General features: G+C 44.1%; 1 protein-coding gene and 1 long non-coding RNA gene across 3 annotated transcripts in view; one reads left to right on the top strand and one right to left on the bottom strand.

The window, feature by feature from the left end:
- Positions 1–422: 422 nt before the first annotated feature.
- On the bottom strand, positions 423–19,558 carry LOC146358466 (uncharacterized). Its single transcript, XR_014787099.1, has 3 exons — positions 19,440–19,558; positions 7,098–7,284; positions 423–3,853 (listed from the first exon to the last, which is right to left on the bottom strand). It is a non-coding gene; the product is annotated as an uncharacterized LOC146358466 (long non-coding RNA).
- FIGN (fidgetin, microtubule severing factor) overlaps positions 19,204–27,009 on the top strand; it is a 164,182-nt gene continuing 156,376 nt past the window's right edge. The window contains exons 1-2 of one of the 2 annotated variants that reach the window (XM_084829681.1): positions 19,204–19,848; positions 20,700–20,888. In XM_084829681.1, coding sequence (XP_084685807.1) covers positions 20,864–20,888 — 25 coding nt within the window. In that variant the 5' untranslated portion in view covers positions 19,204–19,848; positions 20,700–20,863. The remainder of the gene's footprint in view (positions 19,849–20,699; positions 20,889–27,009) is intronic. The other variant, XM_084829686.1, reaches the window with a different exon arrangement.

Here is a 27,009-nt window from a genome sequence, read left to right as displayed (position 1 = left end):
CTCTTCCCCAGTAGTATATTGGACACCTTCTGACCTGAGGGGCTCATCTTCCGGTGCCATCTCTTTTAGCCTTGTGATACGTCCCATGGGGTTTTCTTGGCAAGAATACTGGAGTGGGTTACCATTTCCTTCTGCAGTGGACCACATTTTGTCAGAACTCTCTGCCATGACCTGTCCGTCTTGGGTGGCCCTGCATGGCATAGCTTATGGCTTCACTGAGTTATGCAAGCCCTTTCGCCACAACAAGGCAGTGATCCATGAAGGGGAACTTCATATACATGGTGCTAAATATGGTGCATACATACCCACTCCCCTCCCAAAAAGGACGCTGAAAGCAGTAAGAGCACATGTCTGAGGCACCTATGGAGTGTTATTGTGTTACTACCATGTTCACCATTTCCTTGGACTTTTTTTTTTTTTTAGAAAAAAAAATCAGTTTTGTATCAGCTGAAGGTAAAAAGTTCATGAAGCACCTAGATCTCTGGTCAACAGCTCATTTTTAAGATACCATATTTGCCACTAAGTAAGGTCTGAGGGATCATCATCATTGGCTCCTCCCATTGACTCGCTCCACATAATCCAAAGGCAAATGCTTTGAATCAGCTCTACCTCCCCAGTGTGAAGCAGACCCAGCCAAGAGCTCTTAGAATGTGGTTGAGTGGCGTAAAGAGCACGTGCCCTCGAGATCACCATGCTAGGAGCCAGATGAGAAACTCCAGAGTGCTCAATTGAGCACAGGAGCAGCCAGCTGCCAATCTATAGCATAGATGCAACGATTTCAGCTGCAGCTTTCCAGAGCCTCTTCATCATGGCAGATCCCGGCCCCATCAAAATCTGCAATCAAATGATGCTCTTAGGAACAGGTACTTAGGCCAGATCTCCACCTTGTGTTGTATCATTACCATTCCATCATGGTAACGCTATATCTCTCTTGAGCACTTACACTTTGTAGGAGACACAATGACATTTGTTGTGGCATTTTGGATAATGTGGAATAAAAAGCAGGAAATAACACTCCAATAGCAGTATATAGAATGGGTAATGTGTCCCAAGAGTTATCAGTGCACTTCAATACTGCTATAAGGCGGTAGTGTAGATCTAGCCCTTTTGGCTTCCATGACCATGTTGTAATGTTGATCCTGAAGGCCCATTATTTTCATGATGCCCATGTATGTAGATTCGATCTCATGGAGTTTTCTTGCTCTGAAGCAAATCCACTTTTAAGATCACATGATGAGCCAGCACGAGCTGAAAACAGATTTCTTTTACATTTTGCATTTGCAGGATGGGGAAGAATTTAGCTACACCTCTCACTTCCAGATTGACTGTTTTTAGGGCTACATATGGAGACAATCCAAATACTTAAGCTCCTGTGAGCACATATCTTCAGGTCACATTACTGGGTTCCAGAGCACTCCCCACTCCCCGTGTAATACAGTCATTATGATCCATGGTGTTACCCAACCAAAAGCATCCTTCTTTCATAGGTGCTATTAGGGGTAATACCAGCTAAAATCATATTTCTTCATATTCATATATGAATTTGGGTGGCGGGTAATGCTCAACTCAAAGGCAACCATTAGAAGCCCTGGGCCCCATCTATATGGCACCACGTTGACCCACCCCACCCCATTGCAACTATGCAGCAATGTGGCTTCGAATCACCACGCCCTGCGATACACTCGCAGTGTACTGCGCGCTCCCCTAAGAGACTCGCTGTGTCCTTTTTTTGGCCATTATACTGAAATGCGCAGCTGTGCAGTCCCATGAGTGTGGGGGTGCAACACTTCAGTGGCTGTTTTATATCTGAGGGGCTCTGCTGTGTCTTTCTGACCCTGTTCTGGGTAAAAATTGGGTGTTTAGTGCTCCTTCATTTCCGCACCATCAGCTTGTCAGTTCCCCAGCCTGAGACTCTCGCGATGGCTCGCACTCACAAGCATGAGCGCTGTATGCCTAGCCATTGCTCTACAATGGTGGCCAGAACGATGCTGTTCCTCCCTCAAGACACCCTCCCCCCGCCCTTGGGCAATGAGTCCAAAAGCAACCACTGTGAAGATACGAAGCTGCAAAAATGTGCGAAAGTGTGATGAAATAGATGAAAACGCCCCTCTGTGCCTCTGTAAATGCGCAGCTGCGAAGGGATGGGGGAGCAAAGGGATGTCACAGCGTGACACAGGCACTATGCACGCCTACAACATGCCCACTGTAAGATGCGAAGTCAGTTCGGGAAGGAACAGATGGCCCACAACCGCGGGGGAACCCGCAGCAAACCCCCAAAATTGCAGTAAAACGACTCCTTGGGACTCCGGTTTTTCTGGGCGAAAACCACAGATGGCTGTGAAGTCGCGACCGCATCGTCTATCATGAGGGACCTCGACTCGCACCCACCCCGGAGTAAAAGACCGGTGTAGATGGGGTCCTGACTTCTTCTCCAGTTCAAATTAAAATCTGAGCTGGAAAAGAATTTGTATTCAAGCCCCTTTCCACCCATTCAGCCACCAAACCCCCTTCCTTCACACCCACCCGATCCCAAAAAGCCCATCCTGCCCTCCCTTTAAAGCAAGGGTAGGCAGTCTGACACCCTTCAGATGTTTTAGGCTACAACCCAGCCAGGGTCAGGGATTATGGGAGCTGTAGTTTCAAACATTTGGAGGGCAAAAGGTTTCCTGCCCCTGCAGCCATACTTACCAGGGTAGGAAGGGAGAAGGGAAAGTAAAGGAGAAGGGAAGAAGAGACCTCCCTTTCCTCTCCAGCATCTGGCACAATGGGTAGAAGCACACCAGGACATAAGGCCCTGGTAGCCCTTAGGAAATGTACTTCTCACAAAGGGCACTGCAGTGTCAATGCTATGCAGTAAAAGAGGCACTGGAGAGGAGGATGCAGTAAAGGAGGCACTGGAGACCTGCCTCCCTTCCTTTTCCTTGCAGCTGTTTGATATCGCCAAGTAAGTAGGATTTAAAGAGAACTGAGAAGTGGATTGGGGGATCAGGAATAGGTGGGATGGAAGGGGGTTGGGGGCTTATGGTGTATAAAGATTTAGGCCATATCAAATTTGGATTAGCCCATATCAAATTTGGACTGGATTAGAAATTAGCTGACCTATTTCCCCATATATTTTTGTGTGTGTGAGGGAGGGAAATAACTCATCTTGTTTCTGAGCCAATCTGATGTGAATCATTGGTGGTTCACCAACCTCTAGATGCTATTGAACAAATTCAGGGCTCCCACAACTTGTGCCACAATCCTAATTGCAAAAAACATATGAGGACAGTTCATTCTCTGGTTTTGCAGCGGTAATGATGGCAATGAGAAACTGGACAGAGAACAAATTGGATTTTCCACCTGCCTAATGGGAACAGCCTGTGGTCAATATTTTCTTCTTCTTTTTTTAAGTCATGGTGGGCTTTTTTCTGGTAAGTTTCTGAAAAAAAGATTCACTCCATCCATTGTGGTCAACATGCAGAAGTAGATACATTTGTTTGTGTAAATGAAGATGCCAAAATAAATTGCGACCACGTGAGATGCAAAGTGTGGATTTGATCCAATTCTCTTTTTTTTTTCCTGCAGATCTTGACTCACCAGCAGTAATGACTTGGGTTGTAGTAGCATATGTCTTTACCTACCCAAGGTAAAGTGCCATTCTTCATATAGGCTGCCTCTCAACAGGAGAGAGAACCCAAAAAGGGGACCTCCATGAATGATATTGCTCTATTCAACAAGAACACCAGGTCACTCGATAATGGGTGACTTGGCGGAGATCCAGAATCATGAAATTCTGCATTGAAGCTCTTCTCCACTAGTTATGACTGTGAAGTATGGTGGAACAGAAGTGTAATCAGACAGCAAAAAAGAGCTAGGGGATAAAAGAGAGAAAAAAGAAATAGGAAATTATTCTGTTTTAAAAGATGGCATTTCGTATTTTCAAAGTATTGAATTCTCCCCCCCCCTTTTTTCCCTTTGTGACAAATGAATGTAAAAATGCTCATGCCTTGTGGCCTAAAGGACAACACAGTAGGATCAATGTTCTCTTTGTACTCTATGAAGCTTGAGATTAAAGTCTCCACTGATAAACTGAACATTCTTTAAAAGTGACCAGAAGCAAACACTGTCTGTTTGCTGCAACTTTATTACAAAGATACCACTGAGAATAGTGAAGAATACTGTTTGATCTTAAACAGGTTGACCAAATGATTGCAGCAGTCAGCTGCGATGTATTAGATGCTTTCTGCAAATTATTGTTTCTGGTTATAAACCTTTATCATAATATCTCAGAATGAATTATGTATGTATTTCATGTTTTCTCTTCTCCTATCAGCCTTGATGTTCTCATTTCAAGTTTCACCCTAGCCTCCTAATAATGCAATATTGAGGCCATTCAGACACTAATTATGCCTCTATGGCTTTCTTGAAATGACTAAATCAGCATCACTTCTATAATTATCATTAGCAACTTTGTATCAGTGGCTTGCATTACACAAAAAGCTCAGTGTTAAATGAGTTATGAATATATATGCATCTATAGCAATGAATCTATATTCTCCCCCACCCCCACAACTCGTATGTATGCATTTGTGCAGGGAAATGTATGTGTACACATACATTCCCCTGTGTATGTGTATACATACATATCAATATGCCATGTTCTTTGCACATGACTAAAGACCTCTCATAAAAGTTATACAAGTGAATACCGACGTGTTTGAATGTAATGAGTTTGGTGTGACATATACATATGTTTGGTCCAACATATACTGGTTGGAGACAATGTGCAGCACAAAATATCCTGACAAATCAAGATCAATTTTGATATTTGATGACTTCCTAATATCTCATGATAAACTAGAAATAAGGCAAGACTGATTGACAGGACAGGCTAGCACAAAGTAGCCAATGCAATTATTTTGCATTGTTCCTCTGCTTGAATCATTCGCGTTGCCAGCAGTCATTTGTCCTGGAAACAAATTGACATGCACATACTAAAGTGTGAGGCTTTCCAGGTGCTTCTAAACTTCCTGACTACCCTGCTCCAAGGTTGTATTTCATCAAAATATAACCTAAGCATGTTCAGGCTAAAGGGTTTTAATCATTGTGGTAATTGCAACATGAGAAACACTAAATATTGGCATGAATGGAAACTTCAGGCCTAATAGCAGATTCAGGGGGGGAAGGTGGGGGTGATTTTCATTGGGGAGATGCTTAAAGCCCCCTTCCCATGCACCACAGTCCTGATCCTGACTGCTAATTAAAGAACAAACTCCAAGCTCAGATGCATTTAACATCACATCTACTTTGGCCCTTAGGTTGCTGCATCATTGCCTAGCCAATAAACTGTCATCTTTGTACGCTTCCACTTTGTGTTGTTTCCTGCAGTAACAGGCACTGCCCAGCTTCCTTGCTAGGACTTCTAGCCACCAGAATGAAGTGAGGTACAATAAATAAATAGAAGCAAAGAAATTATAACATGCTCTATGGGTAAGCAGCTTGGTGCTGAGAGGTCTTCAGTCAGCCAGTTCCGTATAGGGTAGAACACAGGAGGGAGAAAAGGGGGAGAACGACAGCTCCATTGGAGAAAAGGAAAGAGAAGGGGGAAGAGATCTCTCTGTGGAGAGCCAGGAATGGTGTCACCCTGCTTCCCTGCACATCTCCCAGCCAACTGGATATTGCAGGCAAACGACCGCTCTGCTTTCACTAAACCTGGCCTTAGCCTTTTTATCATAGGAGCCCCCTCAGAGCTTTCAGTTAACAACTTCACAGAAAGTTACAGGCCCACACCTAGAGTTGGCTGTCAGTCGGAGTTCAGTAGAAGGGCAATGGCGCAACCGGAGGCCCCTCTGGTGGCCCTCCTGAGTATCCGCTGGAGAAGCAAGAAGTAGAGGCTCCAGAAGAACTACAGAGAAGCGCCTGGTGTGGAGTGGCAGGCACAGGAACGGGACTTATAGGAAGGGGACAACGGTGGAGCTCTGTCCTCAAGTAAGAGAAGCAAGGTTGCCAACTTACCTGTGTCCAGTGAAGTAACTGGAAGGCACCTCTAAATAAAAGCAGTGTTCAACTTACCTCAGTTTCTGTGTTCTCATGGAACTAATGGAAGAAGAGTATAATGTGCCCCTCAGATACGATCTTGCCATGAGTGCTTTCCACTTCCTATATTCCAAGTTATTATACTGTGTATTATTTGCACTTATAAGAATCACCCATTGAATTGTTCTAGAAACTATATTGACTTTTCTCTCTTAACTCTCTGTATAACCATACTCAACATTCATACTATATCAATGGGGATGTGGGGTTAGGTTGTTTGGGGTTCACTGTATAACTGAACACTCAATAGCATGCTAATAATAACAAAAGAATCACCTCAGAGCTGGATTCACAAAAACTGGGCTGCCTGAGTGAACCCTACTTTTATATACGATGCCCAACATCATTTATTCCTCCTAACCACATCCATTTTCAAACGTCTGCACCTATGTATCTCTCCCTAGTAACACTTCTTTGTTTTGTATAGTAAAAAAAAAAAAAAAAACTTGTAATGGGCTCTTGTATTTTATGACCTATATTATTCCTCTCTGGGTAGCAAAATGATGGTGCCAAACTAATTATTGCTTTGTCTAATTTTAAATCCAGGTCTAGAGAGATTAACAACTTGCACATTAATTCCAAGCATCAACAGACTACATAACATAATGCAGGTTTAAGGGAATTAAGGTATCTGCTCTGAAAAACCTTTATATACTTTGGGCCTGAACTTCAGCTGATGTACAGTATTTTCACTACAAGGTTTTATGTGGAGGCATGGAGATCTATATTTGCTGATGAAATGACACCCCCCTTTTGTTTAAAATACTATTTGGCCATGATCCAGCACAGAGTTAGACATGCTGAAGCCCAGTGAAATTAATGGGTTATATCCAATGGAGGCTTGGCCTTAACAGAAAGCACCTACTACAGACCTTTGTCCATATCTCATTCTGTTGCAGTGTGTGTGTGTCCCAGTGCTAAGGAGCAGAAGCATTTAAGGTCCCTGTGTTCTGGCCTGGATAGATTCTAAGGTTGGCATATCTCTCACACAGTTAAATATATAAAAGGGAGAGTCTTACTGCTCCTTGTAAATTAGTAGATGGTGCCGTGCTCTTACTCTTCACTGGCTTTGTTTCCCTTCATTGATGTCATCACTTAGTTAAATCCAATTGGTTATGCAGTGCTGTGACATCAGAAGAGCCATGCTGGATCAGACCAAGGTCCATCTAGTCCAACTTCCTGTTCATACAGTGGCCAACCAGCTGCCTGCAGGAAACCCACAAACAGGACATGAGTGCAACAGCACCCTCCCACCCATGTTCCTCAGACATCATCCTGTTCACCATGAAATTCATTATTTAGACAATTGGCCTGAAGCAGCAGCAGCAGAAATGGGAAAGCAATGGAAGCAAAAGGATGTGAATATCCTCCAGTTCAGGGGCTTTATGGGAAATATTTTTGGCCTTGAAAACACTCCTTTTGATCCCAAAATTGAAACAGGATTACATTCGGCATAGGTCTAATACAAAGCATAGCATATATTTGTAGTGTATTTTGTATGACAGAATAAAGCATTTTTAACAAATTATGTGAATGATAGATAGGGACCCAGAATTAGAGAAGACACCAACATCCCCCCCGCCCCAGGTTTGAGCTCTGGTGAAACCACGGTTAAAATTATAAAGGTGTTTCAATCAAATAATTAATGAAATGTCATTAACAGTGACTTACCATCGATTTGAGCAGAGCCTGAGAAAATTAGGAAGGTAGAAGTTACTTTCTTTTTAGCGGCTTTCTAGCCTGGTTGCTATCGCTCATGGGGAAAAAGTCTATGTGAGATGCAGTTGGAAAGGGCTGCAACTTTTCCCTGGATTTCCTAACTGTCTCGTCTCGGTGGGCTCTGTAAAATGGCAATAGCAATGGGACTTCTGTTTGTCCCCAGGGCCAATTGGCACAGCTTCTTTAAGAGCTTCCCCACCAGCCCTGCAATCATCAAGCTATTTTCCTCCACTAAGTGTCCAGAATGCACCACAGACAAACTCACTGATCTGTTTTGGACATAATGTGAAAATCCAATTGCGTGCATGAGCTCATGCCCTCCTCCCTCCTCCTCTGGCCTGGCCACCATGAGGAGGTCAGAAGCATTTGCTTCCATTTTCAATTAACTTCAGTAGCACTATAATGCTTCATCATGCGAGGCAGGCCAGTTGTGCACAGGTCTGACAGGATGCTGCCATCACCCCTTTCCTCCTCTAACCCTGGGTATGGGAATCCCAGAATGACAAGCTGGTTATCTGCCTGAGGCAGCAACCGTGCAAGGCCTCATGTCCACAGGCAAGCACCTGCTTTCCTCTTACTTCCCCGTCATGTAAATAAGTAAACACAGGCAGGTGAGCCAAGTGGCTAGGCAGGTGAGGAGAGAAGCCTCTCCTGAATTTGCCAGAAACTCACGTTCAAACCTCAGGTCCAAACTGAAAGAATATATGTATTAAAGGAATACAATAAGAGATGAAAAGGAAAAGCAGAATGCATATTTGAAAATAAAGTATGAAATTTGCTGACCTACACAAAACTCTTTGAGGTAAAAAGCTCACAATGCAGGGGTCACCTGGAGAGTTGCAACAAACACAGCATCTTCAGGTGATCAAAGGAGGGGGCGATCAGGGGGACCAGAGACTAGTGTGACCAAGGAATAAGGAACCATATTGCATTTTATTATTTTTTGGGGCGCGGGGAGTGCTGGGGTGATCACCCACTGGTTTCACCAACAGAGGAGTGGCACATAAAGAGTAAGATCCTCTTTTTACTTTTTGGGTCTTGGACATGGACTACCGAAGTGTTAATTAAAAGGGAGATAGCTTTAACTATCTCTGGCAGACTTGATACATGAAAAGGCTTTCAGTGTTGTAGATCTGGAAGTTCTGAGAAAGACATGTGATATTCCAAGTGGGCTGTGGGTGTCAGCATCCAGTCAAAGATGCTTGTAGCTTTAGAGAAACAGACACTGAAGGGCAGCTCTGCATCATAAGCATTATGCCTGATCCTCTAACTGCGGTTAATCTTAACTACAGTTTAGATAAACAAGCCAGGATTCTAAACCATGATTTGAAGTTGGCTTGTTTCCCTAACCCCTTCATGGATCACTGCCTTGTTGTAACAGTTAGGTTAAAAAAGGAAGCAAGAGCTTCCAATTTCCTCCTCATGGTCATGCAAGTGGATGAGAGGGTAGGGAGGAGACCCAAAGCCTGAGGTTTATTCCTGTAATGCTAAACCATTATTTAGCGTTATGTCTGAAACGTGGCCATTGTGTGAATGAATCCATTGCCCCCAGGCAGAATGGTGGCTAGCTCACACCATAAGCTCTGTAGAAAATATTTGTGCTCGTCATGGCTCATTCCCACAACCACATGTAGTGGGAATATATCAAACTGGTTTATATCAAAACCTTATAGTTATTTTCAGCTGCTGACAGCATAAGAACTGAAGTGCAGATTTGTATAACATCCATTTAAAAGATAAAAATGTCCCTGAGCCCTGCCTGTAATATTCCCATTTTGTAGACTTAAACATTCCCTGATTTCCCATTGTTTTTCTTTTAACAAAGGTAAAATGCACTGAATAGTATGCTGAATATGTCATTAATCAACTGTTCCTAAAAGTGTCTACAAAGGATCTGAATGCCACAGGAGGTTGTTGCAGTGATGCTGAAATCGCCATCACATTTGTGGCACACGGGTTGCTGAAGGACCGGTTTGACCCCCTTGATACCTCTGAATATTACTTTGACTCATCTCTTAATTCTGATTATGTGGTGCAGTTGTATCAATTTAAGGTCAAGGGCCTGAATAAATTCTTTTGTGAAGACTATTAGCAGGTCTTTTAAAATTGAAAAGACCCCTGTCTCTAACGATCTTATGAGAATAGAATTACAAGTGATGAGCTTTAAAATAAATTGTGATTTTATGGAAACTTATTGAAGAACTTATTGTACTGGTAATGTGCAATATTGTTAAGTGATGCCGTCCATTTGGGGAGTAATAATAGAAAGGGGTTGAGCAACTTCTTTTTATTGATGTAGGTTTCACTTTGCTACCATCTGTTACATTTTGCTGTAGATTTGTAGGGAAGGTGGGGGCTTTTATATCTTATATACGAATATAAACTTTCTTGAGTTTCCTTAGTAGAAAACTGAATGGTTACGCATTCTGGACCCCAATACAGAAAAGCAATAGACCATAGTCCCATGCACACTTACTCGGCACTATGTCCCATTGAATTTACTGGGACTGACTTCCAAGTAAATATGCAGAGAGTGAGCCTTACAACAAACCTTTAAGGTAGATCAATATTATTTTCCTTAGGATGCCATGGTAGGGAGGAGTGATGCCAAAGACCCAGTTACTGCAGGTCCAAAACTGGAGTGTTCTTGTGGCAGGACAGAGCTAACCTAAGAACTGCTCCATGCAAAATTTCTTTGTTCGTTGGAGAAGCCCAAGGGTCCCCCACCCTCTATACCATCCCTGAGAACTAGGATACATAATCCCCCCAGAACAAGTGGGGGGGATTTGAAAATTATTTATTCATTTCATTTCTATACTGCCCAATAGCCGAAACTCTCTGGGCGGTTCACAAAAATTAAAACCAAAGAGTACACAATAAAAGAACACAAAATATATAAAACATTAAAACCACAGTAAGCAATACAACCAGAATAAAACCTAGCAGCAGTGCAGGGATTTAAAATATAAATTTAAAATAGCAAAGCTAAAAGTCTAAAGAGCTAAAATGCTAAAATGCCTGGGAAAATAGGTCTTCACTTGGCACCAGAAAGAATACAATGTAGGTGCCAGGTGAACCTCACCAGGGAGCTCATTCCACAGCCGGGGTGCCGCAGCAGAAAAAGCCTTCCTCCTAGTAGCCGCCCACCTCACTTCCTTTGGCAGGGGCTCATGGAGGAGAGCTGCTGAGGATGATCTCAAGGTCTGGGCAGGCACATATGGGGGAGGCGATCCTTCAGATAACCTGGCCTCAAGCCGTTAAGGGCTTTGAATGTTAACACCAGCACTTTGAATAGGGGCTGGAAATGGACTGGCAGCCAGTGCAGCTGGAAAAGTACTGGCGTAACATGAGCTCGTTGGCCAGTCCCTGTTAACAGCCTTGCTGCCCTATTTTGGACCAGCTGAAGTTTCCGGACCGTTTTCAAAGGCAGCCCCACGTATAACGCATTGCAGTAATCCAGACGAGAAGTTATCAGAGCATGGGTAACTGTAGCTAGGCTATCTCTGTCCAGATAAGGGCATAGTTGGTATACCAGCCTAAGCTGATAAAAAGTGCTCTGTGCCACTGAGTTCACCTGTGCCTCAAGTGACAGTTCTGGATCCAAGAGCACCCCCAAACTATGAACGTGAACCTTTAGGGGGAGTGCAACCCCCTCCAGAACAGGTTGAATATCACCTAGCCGGGCAGACGAACCACCCACTAACAGTACCTCCGTCTTGTCTGGATTGAGTTTCAGTTAATTGGCCCTCATCCACTCCAATACCGTGCCCAGGCACTGATTCAGAACAGCCACTGCCTCACCTGGGTTTGATGAGAAAAGAGAGGTAGAGCTGGGTGTCATCCGCATATTGATGGCACCTCAGCCCACACCTCCGGATAACTTCCCCCAGCGGTTTCATGTAGATGTTAAACAGCATGGGGGATAAAACAGTGCCCCGTGGAACCCCATGGCACAACTGCCAAGGCACAGAGCAATAATCCCCCAGCACCACCTTCTGGAGTCGGCCATCCCAGTAGGAGCAGAACCACTGCAGTGCAGTGCCTCCAACTCCCAACCCAAACAACCTATCCAGAAGGGTACCATGGTCAATGGTATCAAAAGTCGCTGAGACGTCCAGGGGAATCAACAGGGTTGCACTCCCCCTGTCCCTCTCCCGGCAGAGGTCATCCCACAGGGCGACCAAGGCAGTTTCCATTCCAAAACCAGGCCTGAAGCCCGATGAAATGGATCTAGATAATCCAATTCAATTTATGGCGCCCCGGCTGTGGAAAATGCAGCCCCTACACACACCTTGTGGTCTGGCCAGTGCTTGGAGGCGAGACTACCTGGGAACCACATGTAGCCACCTTGAGTTCCATGATAGACGAAAGGTGGGATATAAATGTAATAAATAACTAAATAAGCCAGTAGCCGATGACCCACCATTTTCCACCCCTCCAGCCACATTAAGGATTGTGCTGCAAAAGTCCTCCCAAATGTGTTCTTATTCATTTATTTTGGTAATTTCTAGAAAGCCCTTCCATAAAATCTTCCATTCAGTCTGTCGTGCAATAAGAATAATTTCAAAAATATATAAAACTCTAGAAGGAAAAAGCAGCCGAAGCAGCAATTAAAACAAAGCCATATAATTCAGCAGAATGGATAAAACCACAATCAGGGTTACATCCTGAAATATACACACCTGGGCTGACAAAAAATTCTTTGCCTGGTGCCAAATGACATCAAACTTGGTACCAGACAAACCTCTTCCCAGTCACCACCCGCTTTTCCCAAAGGCCAGGAGGGATGAATTTGACCAAGCCTTGCAAGTCATCATTCCATAACCCCACAGCTGCAGGAGTAATGGGCCTGATGATCACTTTACCATGCAATAACGGTTGTAGGAGCAAGACCTTGCTTCGGTGACAAACCCCTATGGAGAGGGAACGTAAGAAGAGCCCTGCTGGATCAGACCAAGTCCATCTAGTCCAGCATTCTGTTTACACAGTGGCCACCCAGATGCCCACAGGAAACCCACAAGCAGGACATGAGTGCAAACAGCAGTCTGCTGCCCATGTTCCCCAGCAACTGGTGTACATAGGCTCTCTGCCTCTGGTACTAGGAATTTACGGATTGCGTTAAATCCACTCTGTCTGTGTTTCACAGATTGTCAGGTGCCCTTTGCTCCATCGTCCATTCACAGATGGATTCAATTTTTTTTGTTGTTATGTGGAAAAATACACAAATAATTCCATAAGAAGGTTCGCAACAATTTATGTAATTTATGTTAGTATGTAACGTTGAGCATATTGTTCTTCATTCTATTCAACTGTTCCCCATGTATATTTACCAGTCTCAGCAGAAATTTGCATATTTTCCTACGAATAAATATGCATACATTTTGGAAAAGTAAAAAAAAATATCCGAAAGTCCACAGACTTCGCATGGCCTGAGGAGGTCGGTCCGCAGCAGATTCCGCAGGTCAGATTCTTAGAAATCCAAGCTTATTTTAGTCCATCTTGAATTTCTCCAGCATCCCTATCTGGTACCGGAGGTAGCACATCGCCATCAGGACTAGTAGCCATGGATGATAGCCTTATCCACCATTAATTTGTCCAAACCCCTTTTAAAGCCATCCAAATTGGTGGCCATCACTATATCCTGTGGGAGCAAATTCCATAGTTTAACTATGCGCTGTATGACACACTACCTCCTTTTATCTGTCCTGAATCTTCCACTAATCAGCTTCATGGAATGATCCCAGATTCTAGTATTTTGAGAGAGGGAGAAAAAAAGTCTCCCTATCTACATTCTCCACACCATGCATAATTTTGTGCACCTCTAATTTTGTGCCCCAGGGAGCTGGTCTCTGAAGTATGGAGGTCCCAGGCCAAGAAGAGCTTTAAACATGAATACCAGAAGCTGAATTGAGGCTCTTCCCTAAACAGGTGATTAGCGCTTCAGAGCTTACAAGAAAACCAGCATGTGCTCAGCTTTCAGTAAGAGGAGGACATGAATATCCCTCAACTGATACCATTATTTCCATAGAAGTAAGATGGACTTCTCTAAAACAAGGGAAGAAAGCTGGAAGTATCGAAAATAAAATAATCTATGAATAGGAAGTTGCAAAGCCTTTGTGTTTTGGAGAACTGATTAGAGCTGATAAAAGGCATTTTCCAGGAATGTAATTTTCAGCCAGTGTAGATTAAAAAAAAGTTTCATTTACAGAAACCTAAAGCCGTAGAGATGACCACACAGATAGAACTGAGTAATAATGTTGATGCGTACAACTTAAATGCACCTACAACGTTATTAAAAAGAGCTTTATAGAATAATAAAAATCACGATTGTACTAATCCTTTTTCCTTCTCTTCCTCCTCCTCCTTTTTTGAAACTACAAATACGATTTAACTTTGGGGAGGCACAGGCTTGTATACAGAGCTTGAGACTGCTGTGCTAAGGGCCAGCATGGGCTGCGTATTATGTGGCTGCATGTAGGCATAAAAGGGAGACTTGTGGAAAGGAGCGAAAGAGCATAAATTGCACATAAACTCCAATCTGTCGTGGCTTGACACAAATGCAGGGTAATAGCTTGATGCTATACTATTATGAGGAAGTCTTAGCAAGTAAGGGGCACAGTATTGTGCTGCTAGACTGCAAACCTCTGCATGTTTATCAGGAGTCCGTTCCATTGAACTCAGTGGGGTGTGTTTCTGAGCAAACATGCACAGGCTTGGGCTCCACAATGGTTTAACTGCAGATAAAGAGTTTGGCAAATGCGCGTCAGAAGAAATCACACACGTAGCAATGGGAGCAATATGAAAAAACAACGTGTGTGTGTGTGAGAGCGTGACAGCTTGACAAGTCCCACATGAGGCCACCTCTAGCTGCGTGAAGAAGCCGTAAAAAGCTGAGCGACAAGCTCCGTCCATGAGGGATTTCTTTTCTTCTGGACAGAGGCATAACCACCACCACTGCTTTTTAGGCCAGTCCTTTGCAGGAGCCGGGTATGGGCTGTTCTGGTTGGCCACATGTCCCATGGAGACACCTGGGACTTGCGCCACATGTCGATTCCAGCAGCTTTGGGAGTACCCTGGCATGGCCCTGAATAAAAAGGCAGGGGTGAGGAACCTCACGCTGGGGGGGGGGCAAATCTGGCCCCCTGGGGTTCCCCAGAGGGCCACACCCCTTCCCCTGGCCCTACCCCATTCATCCATTTCCTGGATTTTGTGCAGTTTTCCACCATTCTAAAACGTTGAAATGCCCCCCTAAGGCTGAGTTGCTGGCAGTGAGAACTCTAAGCTACAATATGCAGGTATTTGGTGTTTTTTTTGTAATTTGCCCCCACCCCTTCTGACTCTGGCCAGCCCCCTTTTGCCCTCAGCCCCACCCACCACTGGAATGTGGCCCCTGAGAGCTTCTCCAAAATTGAATTGGGCTGAAAGATTTCCCACCCCTGCCCTAAGGTTACAATCCTATATGCACACTTATGACGAGGGAGGAAGCTCCATTGAAATCACTGGGACTTATCTTTGAGTAAACAGACGTAACAGTGGGCTGCAGGTCTATTAGCAATTCCCTTTCTTTATTCAGAGGAGTTGTGGAACAGAGGTGAATCTCACTGTACATATTATAAACCCGGCCTACAGACCTACTTTTGGGTGGGGGCTGGATGACCCGCACCCACCCAGCTCTCTGTGAGACGTATGATGTCAGGTGGGAGGGGCCACACCACTGACATCATATGGGCATGTCCACACCCACTGATGTCATTTGCTAGGCCCTCCCTCTAGAGTAATCCCAAGGGGCTCTGTGGGCCAAATCAGAGTGCTCCATTGGCCAATTCTGCATTCCTGTTATAAACAAAGAAAGAAAAACATGGGGTAAAATGCAACTCCTTATGGACAGAGCCCTGTCTGGGCTTTTCTCTTGGATTCATGATGTGGCATAATACCTAACACCTCCCAAATGTTGACTGCAACAAGGCGGCATCCATTGAACCCAAAATCAAAGTGGAAGGAAGCCCCTGAGATGAATACCAACCAGGCTGCCATTAAAGTGTGTGTGTGTGGGGGGGGGCAGGCATAGTGTCTCATAGATTGAGAGGTAGGTTCAGCTCCAAGACAAAAGACCATTGGTGGATCCCTGCAGCAAAATTTTTCAAAACTTATTCCAGCCCAAAGCAAGAGATTCTAACTCTTAAGATGTAAATTCACATGTGCATGTCCTTCACTCAATGACCAAAACAATAAAGTGCTTTCCTCCGTCACAGAGGTTCCCCCCCCCCCGACGACAGCTACACTTAGCCAGTCTTGTGAAACTACTAAGACAGATTGAACACCACAAATAGGTCTTTCATGTTGCTTCATATCACCTCAAACACAGCCAAACTCAATGGAGGCTGTTCACGCTCTTAGGGCGCAATCCTATGGCCGCTAGTCAGCAGCTAGACAGCCATAAGATAGGTCGGTTCCCAGGAACCGCACTCTTGAGGTTCCTTCACCCCCTCCTGTGCCGCCTCACAGGCAACGTGGAACGGCCCCACACTCTGCGCTCAGAAGTGGCGTGCAGAGCAGCAAAAACGGGGTGTTCCTGGGGGCATGCTGGGGTGGGGAAGTCAGAAATCCAGTACGACACATCCAATGTGTTGTCCGGCTGCCGCTTCCCTCGCTTCAACTTCCTGTGGCTAGACAGCCGAAATCGGCAGTCTAGCCACAAATGCAGGGCAGCTGAAGTGTGGAGGGGACGATCCCCTCTGTGCTTCTCCTGCCCTGCATAGGCGGTTGCCTCTGAGTTCGGAGGCAGCCGCCTATCCTGGTAGGATTGCTCCCTTAATCACTGAGTTGTAATGAGATATCAAAACATTCATGTGCATGGATGACCCAGCTGTCATTCTAAAAGAAGGCGTAGTGGTCAGTTGTTTCCAAGCATGTCACCCCTGAAGCTGCTGGGAATGTGCCCAGTGCTATAAGGGAGGAACTCTAGTAGCTGAATCCTTGTTAATAAATGTTCACAGCTCAAATTAGGGGTAAGGATTCACTACTGCAGAATAAAGGAGACATGAGGCCTGCTACTTAAAGACTGGTTCCAGGGATGATCTCTTTTGAGTTTAACACTCAAATTAACCACTGGAGATGGTACTAACATTTAGCACTGAGCATTCCCATTTTACCGATAGAAAAACTGACACTTTCCAGTGGGTCAGAACAGGTACAGCGTAGTGCTGTGCTAAAAATTTCTCCCACATTTTTTTTGACCATTCTCATTCAACTTGAGAGAAGAGAAATTGCTTTTGAAAAGAAATTAAATAGTGAAGAAATTTCAGAGAAATTCTCATGGGCTGGGTTTGGGTTTCTTGGGCTTACCTTACTTAGGAGGTGGCCGAAGAAATTAAATAGTGAAGAAATTAAATAGTGAAGAAATTTCAGAGAAATTCTCATGGGCTGGGTTTGGGTTTCTTGGGCTTACCTTACTTAGGAGGTGGCCGAGGAGTGAGCACCCGTGTCCTGTTTTCATTGTACAATCATCTCCCTGGCTGCCTGTAGCCTCCTCAGCTTCCTGCACTTCAATTAAAGCCCCGTTTAAGGTACCATGAGGTAATTCCTCCCATAGGGCTCTTTCAGATCAGGACGCGCAGGCAGCCTGGGAGGCTAGCTGTGCTTGGGTAAGCCCAAAAACACCACAGAAAGAAATGATAAAACATCCTGAATGAGGCAGAACAATGGAAGCCTCTTACATGCGGGGAGAAAACGTTCAGGAAATTGGAGGGCAGATTTTGGCAGAGCACTAACTCCACCCCACCCCTGGAGCTGGACACAACACTGCCCCCACCTGCACTGCGGTGGATGCAAACTGGGGGCCAGCCTGCCAAGACAGCTGCTGCTGCTTCATGAACACCCCCAACACCCTTAGAAAAAACAAATAAGCTGTGCTACAGGCTCTGCCAATGGGGAGCCCTAGCTGGGAGAAACTGTTGAGAAGTCCCTAGGCCCCGCCCCGAGAAATTTGGAGAAATTGTCACATTTCTCTGCCCACAAGTAAGGTGGAGAATTTCAAGAGGCCAATTGTGCACAGCTCTTAGTCCTTTGCATGTTTACTCAGACACATGTCTTACTATGTTAAATTGGGCTAACTCCCAAGTAAGCCGAATCCCTGTAAGTACACTCAGACGTCATTTAAGTATATAACATCAGACTTGCTACTTGTTTCAGTGCATTTTGATTTTCCCCAGTAGGTTCCTTCCTCCTGGGGAAGGCCTCTGGTTAGTCTGTAGTTCACCCACATGATGTCACTTGTTACAGGGAAGTCAGTCATTATGGACCGAAACAACGTGTTGTGGCGCTTTAAATACAAATTTATTATGGCATAAATGTGTGGACTACAGTTCACTTCATCAGATGCATGAAGTGTTACCCTGAATTACAGGTATGTTCACACATAGGTTGCGGGGGAGTGGGGATTGTAAATAGTGAGGTCAGAGGGAAATGAAAATGCAGAAAGTTCAGATAGTGGCAACCATTTTCAACCCCCCCCCCCCCGCCCAATGTGCGACTCAGGATAACTCTTCATCCATCCAATGAAGTGGGCTGTAGTTCACCAAAGTTTATGCCATTAAAATGTGTGCATCTTTAAGGTGGTTGTTTGTTTATTTGCTGCCACAGCCTCCCCTCTGGAAATACAGACAGAGGAGGCTTCCGTGGAACTTCCAAGGAGACTTGCCTAGAATTGCACAGCCTTACAAGCACAATTCTAAATAGGGCCACAAAAAATAAAGTCCCTCTGAATTTAACGAGGTGGGTGTCCTATCCATCCGGACGTCAGTGGGACCCTACTCCCAAGGAAGGGCGCCGCTTTCTTTGCCAACACCCTATTAAACTCTTGGGGGGGGGGAGGTACTTTTTTGGCGGAAACCTGCTCAGGATCGTCACCTGGGAAAAACCAACTGGTTTTGAGAAAGCGAGCGCGGGGACTCGAGGGGAGCGTGAAGAATCACGAATGGGGCGGGCAGGGCATCAAATGCAGCCGGGAAGGAAAGCAAGTCCAAGCCGTTTATCCACACTTCGCCTTATCCGCGCCGCCGCCATCCTTCGCGCGATCCCTTTACGGCACACTTCCTTACCTGGCTCGGAAGCCCCGCGGAAAGCTTCCCAACCGCGTGCGCGCCCGACTCGGCTTGCGAGCGAAACGCGCCCCGGGGTGGGTGGTGGGGGAGGATCGGGCTGCGGCTCGTCGTGGCCACCCAAAGTACGCCGGAGCGAGTTGACCGCGGGCGGGCGCGATGTGCCGAGGCGTCCTCAGCGCCGCGGGGCTGCGGTAGGGGCTTGAGGAGCCGCCGCCGCCGCCCTGGCTTATTGCAAAGGGGAGGGGAAGCCCGAGGCGGCGGCCGCCGCCTGTGCTGCCGCGGGGGGGACGGGGACTCGCGCGATGGAGCCTCCCCGGCTGCAGGGAAGGCGCCCGCGCTGCCAGAAGCCCTCCCGGTGCTGCGGGAGGGGGAGGCGAGGCTGGGAGCGGGGACCCCGCGTCGCCAAGTTCCCGATTTCTCTCCCGCGGCCGCACGAGGGGCGGGCGCGCTTCCTGGCTGCTCTGCCGTGACCTCCCGGCCACCTCCAGGCACTGTTTGCATGTCTCCTTGCAAGCGACAGCCCCGACTCTGTAACCTGACCTGTGCAGCCAGGGCCTGCCTTGTGCGGCGGCGGCGGCCATTGAGCTCCGCTCTTGCCCGTGCGTCTGGTGCGCGTCTCTCTATCCCTCGCCGCCACCCGCTCCTCCTGTTTGGGGGGTGGGTGCGGGGTGTTGAAAACTGATCTTTGGCTCTTCGTGTGAAAGTGATTTGAATTTGGCTCGGCGGCGCTCTGCGCAGGCGTTCAGCTGCTGGCATGCTGGCTCTGTGCAAAGCAGCTGTTTTGGGTTTGAAATTCCAACATGGCAGAGGCTGCAGTCGGTCTTCCCTTCAAAAACTTGGAATGATTTCAAATCATAGGCACCTTCACTTAACCCGAGCCCCCATTCATCAACGAACAGATAGGATCGATTCTGCTTTAACCTACCGGGCTTCTCTACCAAACCCCCAGGTAAGATCTTCCATTGCTACCCCCCCCCCCGCGCTCGCTCTGTTTTAACATTTTTTAAAATCGTTTTAAATGGCTTTACATTTCCCGTCGTATGCGCCTTTTAAACATTAAATCTAAGCATGCATATTAATTTATTTATAGGAAATACTCCATCCCGGTTTTTTATTATTATTATTCTCCTCCCCACCGCCTTTTTTTTTTTTCTTCATTCTCTTTTAAGCGCAGTGTGGAAAGTAAAGAGATAGAATCGCAGTGGATGGCTTTGCCTTCCTTGATAGCAATAACAATAGTAGGAGGAAGAGTTCGCGATTGCGAGATTAATAACTCCCCCCCCCCGTCCCGACCTTAATGCACTTTCACTTAAGTGGGTCTCCTCTTTATTTTTCAAGTTCTAGTCAGTGCAATAACGGGTGGGTAAGATGTGACTTAAGTAAATTCGGGGGAACTAACTTTTAAGCAAATTAGTGCAAATAAGGATAGAAGGGAGGGGGAAAGTTAGGATTAAATTGCAGCATTTTAGGTAAGGGTGGGGGGCATGAATATGTCAGAGAAGCTGATGCAGTAAAATGTAAGCACATCATCGTGTGTGGGGGGGGAGACACGGTGGGCGTATTGTTGCCTTGAAATGGAGAGAAAGATGTATAATTTAATGGTATATACAATCCACTGATCCTATTACTATCCTCCCTGGAGCTCTTGTTAGTTTCAATGGGAGTGAGTGAAATTGACATGGACTTGTATTCGTGGTCATGTGCTCTCTCTCTCTCTCCCCCCCCCTTTTCTTTCTTCTCTTGTGATCTGAGATCCCCTTTTTGTTGATGTTGCTTTCCCACTTAATTATATGCATGTAGGTTAAATGAATACCTGACGAAAGGGACCACATTTCAAGGCAGTGACATTTGATAGCTGAGAGGAAAAGTGGCTTTAATGAAAAGCAACCTTTGGAATTCCTGCTTGTGAGGAGGAGAAGAAGAAGAAAAATCCAATTCAGCTTTTTTTGTGCTGCCCGCAAGAAATGATCAGTAGCACCAGTGTTTATGGTATGTTTGTTTTGGGATCTACTTCCTCCTTCCTTCTTTTTGCATCTAAATGATAATTTTTAAAGAAGTATGCTGAAAACCTCTGAGGACTTTGCATGTGGATATGGTTAGAGATGTTAATGCCTGATGTTAATGGTAAAGCTTCAGCTCTATAAATAAGCAATGTTATGTGTGCGCGCGTACACTATTATCATCTTGTTTTTAATTTCTGCGTTGATTGTAGTTTTGTTCTCGGTTGTAAACCTAAAGTTGCATGTTACTAGCAGCGTGCTGTGTACACTCAAATAGTATGTAAATTAGTAAACTCGCTGACTGTAAAAGGGGGAGGGGGAAAAACCATGCACACATCTATGCCTAAACACACGGCTAATGCTTCATTTTTTAATCTTAAAGTAATAGTTGTTTGTTCCTCTATGCTACAGCTGATATTTTCCCCTTTTACTTTTTGTGGGGATTTTAGCTTAGGATAGGAGAATAAAATGCTTCATATGGATACAATAACCAATTTTCACTCCCTCCCCTGCTCCTGGCAGCCTACATTTTTAATAATGGCCTGTATATTTTCTGTCGTTTTTTTCCATATGGCTGCTTGTCATTGCTGTATTGCACAATACAATGATCCGGTGCTGAAACAGACTTTTAAAATTACTGTAAGAGGACACATTCTACCTTTAAAAATGGGGGAGGGGAGGGGGAAGTCTGATGAAATGGAGCAGGAAGAATTTCAACATATCTTTCCAATGCCATGTACACAAATCCAGGTACAGAAGCCTAGAGAACGAAACAACAGACTTGTTTTCTGCACAGAGACATGTATGCAAAAATTAGGAGTTGTGCAGAGGGGACAGGATTGGGAATAGACCCGCTTTTAATAGCCTGTAGTAGAAACAAATAGGAGCAGAGCAAAAACTCATTGTCAGTGGTGGTGCTGCATGAGGGGCCCATGGCTCAAGTATGTGGCCACTGATCTTTCGACAATGCAAACCCGAATCCAAAGCAAAGCTTGAGAATAGTTGCCCAATGTGTACATGCTGTAGGTGCCCATATATCTCAAAAGTAACCCTGCGCTGCTTTTATAGTAGGAAGGATTATCTGATTGCATTTTTTAATTTATTTTTTTGCATTTGGAACGTGTTGACTTTGAGGCGATTAATACGGCAACTGTTTTTTTTAGATGCACATAATTTGCCTTGAGACATGTTTTAAGGGGGAGGGCCAAGAGAGGGGAGAGCAGGAAGACACCGCTTTCTCCCCCCCCCCCTTTTCTTTCCCAAAGCTGTTGGAGCGAATGTGATTGCCAGATGGGAGATTTCCCTCTGTGATGTTAAAGCTGTAATATATATTCACAGCAGATTGGACCTGCTGCTTGTGATGAGGATATTACATTTATAAATTTTAAATCGGGAATTGGATAGTGTGCTGAGGGCTGAAATTGGATGGGATGGATGGTGGCCACTGTTTAAATGCAGTCCCTGGATGATGGTGATGATAATGGTGATGCTCCTTCTAATAGTAGTAATATACAGTAATCATGGCTGGGCTACACTGCTTTGTATATTGCATGGCACGTGTATACGTTATCCCCCACAGCCCAGTGTGTGCCGCCGCCTTCTTCTTCCCACCCCCATCCCTACTTCTCAGTTTCCTAGTAGAATATCTTGGCTAGTGGAATGATTTTGAAACCAGCCCAGTCTTTGGGGGCGGGGGGGGGGGAGAAGAGAAAATGAGAGAGATAACAAAGATAATCAGTTCTGCATCTGAATTAAAGCAAAGCCTAATGCAGTGATTGTTGTCGGCAGCTGAGTAATTGTTTTTGTTTTGCCCAGTGATGTGGTCTGTCAGAGGCAGAACCCCCTTGAAAAGCTGGAGAGTTGGAGCAAGTCACACTCCAGCAGTTCTGCTGGTGCAAATTAAAAGTGTGTTGTGGTCAGGAAATGAAAGCTACTGTGTCTCTTTTGAATGAGTCGTTTACCAAGGGGAACATCTATCAAGCAGCCACTTGTCACAGTTATGCTCTGAAAAAGTTAGGGCTGAGTTGGGGAATCTGCTTTGAAACTAGCTCCTTTCCCTTTGAGTATATCTGTCTATCTGGAAGGGGGAACAGTGGTAAATTAGACTAATATAGCTCTGTCTGTGTTTTAAATCTCATTCTGGGAGTGACAAGACGAGCAAATTCTCTTTATGGTTGTGATTTTGAGTTGCTTAACATAAGGATGAATCTGATATTCTCTCCTATAGTTTGCTTTTTCAGGGTAAAACTTCAAACATTGAGTGTGTTGCTTAATGTTCATAGTTCAGACTTCCTTTTCTGTGCTTTCGTATGTTGCATCTTCAGGCATGTATTCCATTTGGAAGACTCGATGGAATAAAACACATATTTTAAAGTTGTTTTCCAAGTGGTGGTTGCAAGATCCTATATCTTGCAACTATAAGAGCGAATCCTATATTTTTAATCTCTGATCAATCTTCTGCATTCTGTTGTATTTGTCATTACCTCTCTTATCATGGAAACCCTTTTTCAGTGTTAATATTTATGGCAAGGAATTGGCATTGCTTCGCGCCACATCAGAAGAGCCATTAAGAACATCTTCGCCCTTTATAGCATCTCTTTGGCAATGCACTACATGTGAATTCTTACTATAAGCAGTAGTATCATAGCCCAGATACAGAGGAACAGATAATTCAGGTCAGAAATACCTTTTATAACTAAGCATTGTGCAGAACATCCTTTACAAAATGACAGTGTAGGTAAAGTTTTACTGAACTCTCCAGATGAGTTCTCAGTTTTCTTTGCTAGATAGGTTTTTATTAACATGAGAATGAAGTGTTCCTTGAAATAGAGTTTTTTGAGGGGTTTCCCGCCTCGGTTGTAACTGAGAAATGAGTGCCATTTGTGGCTACTTATGATCAGATTATAATCAAAAGTGTAGAAGGAGTGCTAGTGAGTGCTTATATTTGCTGATGAATCTCGCGCGATACACAGGAATTGCATTATGGTGGTAAAGTGTTGTTGTGTGATGTTTTATAACAAGCGGTAATTGCAAACCTTGTGTGTCCGATTGTCATTCTTCCCCCCACCCTCAACAAAAAAGATTATACTACAATAACCAGCTGTATTGGGGAAAGCGTGGGATGTGTGTCACTTACCTAGCATACATGTTGGTACTTACTATTGGGCAGGAAGCAGTGGCTTCAGCCACTTTGCATGAGAACCTAGTAAGCACAGAAAGTATGGCACCCTTACTCATCCCACCCCCCTCCCCATCAGTACATCGGATACATCAAGGAACTTTTTTCCAACTCCTTCCTGATGGCATGCATTCAACATGAAAACTAGATTGCCAATATTTTCCAGTGCATGTTGCCCCAGAATATATTCTGTAGGCATTTTACAGTAATAGTGAGGTTGTCTTTGTGCTCTGATGCTGTTTTTCATGATCACTCTTGCAGTTTTGTAAGCTTATCTATTTATTTATAATGATGGATTAAAGGTGTTTCCCCACTGCCACCTTCTAGACTTTTAGACAGCAGAACTTGAACTTAGAAATGCAACTGTTTATTGTGCATGAAAATGCTGAAAGACTGGTGTGGGGGCATGTGATTTATAGACGTGCTTTTAAAATATTGCTTTCGGAAAATGATCATTCCGATGCGCGTGTGGTTGTCAATTAGCTCTTTGTGTGCATACAAGAAGTATTTGGATGTAATGACTGATCTTCCTCTAGTCTTAATCATCAATTAATCAGCTAATCTTCTTGTTTAGGAGCCATTTTAATGATACAAAATCAGCATGATAGCTGTATGTAGGAAACTCTTGTGTGGTGTTTTTAATCCGCTGGTCTAATCTAGTGTTATTAGATCCACTAAAGGGAAATATCTGTCTCTTTGCCCTCAATTAATATATACATTTATAAAAACAAAACTTTGCATTATATATAACTTTTTATAAAGTGATAGATTTATTGACATAATGTTTATTTAATTAACTGGAATTTCATTATGATTTATTGATGGAAGTGAATTGTTATATGGGCATTTTGTCAGGCAATAGAGCATTTTTGCTGTCGATGAACATGATAAACTATTTCATTGGTGTGTTTACCTCTTCTTCGCCCCTGCTCCCCCAATACCATTGATGGGCAAAGACATAAAAATCATAAACGTTTCAGAACTACCTACGGTTTTATGTCCTTTCTTTTTTACAACACAAGCCAAGCAAAATGATGCAAGTTAGTAATAATAGAGTAACTTTGAACCTATTGATTTATCTACAGCTGCTATTAAATCACCATAGTTCTTTTGACTTGGGAGGAGCATAGAAATAAGCTGCATCTAGGTAGTAGGCCCACTTTTTAAAAAAAGAGCAGAGTGGATTTATTAAAGGTTTTCCCCCCTATCCCCGCTTCCAATTATTTTTGGTACCAAATAACTATAAGTTTACAGTGCAACTTATGCATATTTACACAGAAGTAAATCCCTCTGTTTTCAGTGGAGTATACTTGCTTGTAAGTGTGTTTTAGGACAGCAGACTAAAGTTTTTATTTTGTAGCAGATCTTTTTCTTTTTTCCAAGCTCTGAAGTTTAAACTCATGATTGTGTGTTATGGGGGCATTCCACCCTTGGTGCTAAAAGTGGTGTCTTTTAAAGTGAAAATTGATGTATCTTGTGAGAAAGATCATTTCTGGGAACTTTAAGTGTTGCGGGGGAGGGGGAGGAGAGTCCGGAATATTCGGATTAGCAGTGAATTGCTATACATGTTTACTCAGAAGTAAGTCCACTTACATTCAATGGATCTTACCTTGGGTAGGTGGGTATAGGATTGTAGCCTATAAATAATCTCAGTAAGTAGGTGTAAGCACTAGTGTATTTTTCAGGCGTAAAACAGTTCATTTTTCTATATAGCATTTGACTAATTTGCTTGGTATAAAATGTGTGTTTTAAATATATGTTTTAGAGTGCATACATGGGAAACACATGCACAAATACACACACGTGTGTGTGTGTGTATACATTTTAACTGCAAGCATTAATTGTACTTCTGGATATACACAAACAGCCTAGTTTGTTTTTCACTCTTTAAACTTTTGCCCTTCAAAGAACGGTGATGCAGGAAAAGGGTAAAAATTGAATTCAGTATAGCCAGTCTGCTGAACAGTAAGTGTTTTATTCTGTGAATGTAATATCCTGCTCTTCCATGACTGTGAAGCCTAAACTTCCAGGAAGGTCAAATTTAAAATGAGGCATGTCGGTCTTTTTGTAGGAGCAGGGACTCAGAGAGTACGCTCTGTTTCCTAGATGGTAGGAAAGAGGTAAAAGACCTGTTGATTAACCAGTGGAAGTCTCTTAAAAGAGAATGAATTTGGCCTTTCCAGTGAAATATCAATAGAAATCCTGGATGAAAACAGAATGGTGCAGCCCAAAGGAAGAATTGTAGTAACTCTCTATCCTGCTGTAATGCAAACCGGATTTCTCTGCATCAACATAACTCCATGCGGGCACCTGACAACAAGGTATTGCGGGAACAATGCTAGTCACCTTTTTGTTCTGGCGGTGTCAATCATGGTTCCTGTCAGACGCTGCATGGCAGCATGTTTTTCTCAAGGCTAAATTTTAGTTAAAGTGAAATGTTTTTGTTTTTTTTTGAAGAACAGAAGTAAAATGTAGTGATTTTTCTTTAGAGAAGGTAAGGTTCCCCACCCCCACCGGTGCTTTAAAAAGAATCTCTTTGTTACTATCATTTATCAATTATTCTTTTTGTTAAACATTTGGAAGTCATATGAGCACATTATGTGAGGCGTATTACCTTAATACACCCTGTTAACTGTGAATTAACTGCATGCTTTCAGATGCAGTGCAAAAGGTAATTGTACAATGTGAATCCAATATCATGAAATATTATTACAAAACAACATCAATACTCCCCCCGCCCCCAGCAGAATAATTAATTGCTGGCCATGCAAAATCATTTGTGTGGATTCTTGTGAGTATGAGTTACTTAAATGTACTCACATGTGTGTGTATGTGTGCACAAGACATTGCCTCCTTCTGGTTTTAAAAGAATATTACCTTCAAAATAAGAGATTTAACTAGACCCTTCTTCTTGTGATTTGTCTTCGATATG

Source organism: Heloderma suspectum, chromosome 1, assembly GCF_057233095.1.
Source record: "Heloderma suspectum isolate Gila_16-S chromosome 1, 16-S_ref, whole genome shotgun sequence".
In the NCBI taxonomy this organism is placed as follows: domain Eukaryota; kingdom Metazoa; phylum Chordata; class Lepidosauria; order Squamata; family Helodermatidae; genus Heloderma; species Heloderma suspectum.
The sequence above is the reverse complement of the archived record's forward strand: the minus strand, read 5'-3'. Positions and strand labels throughout refer to the sequence as shown.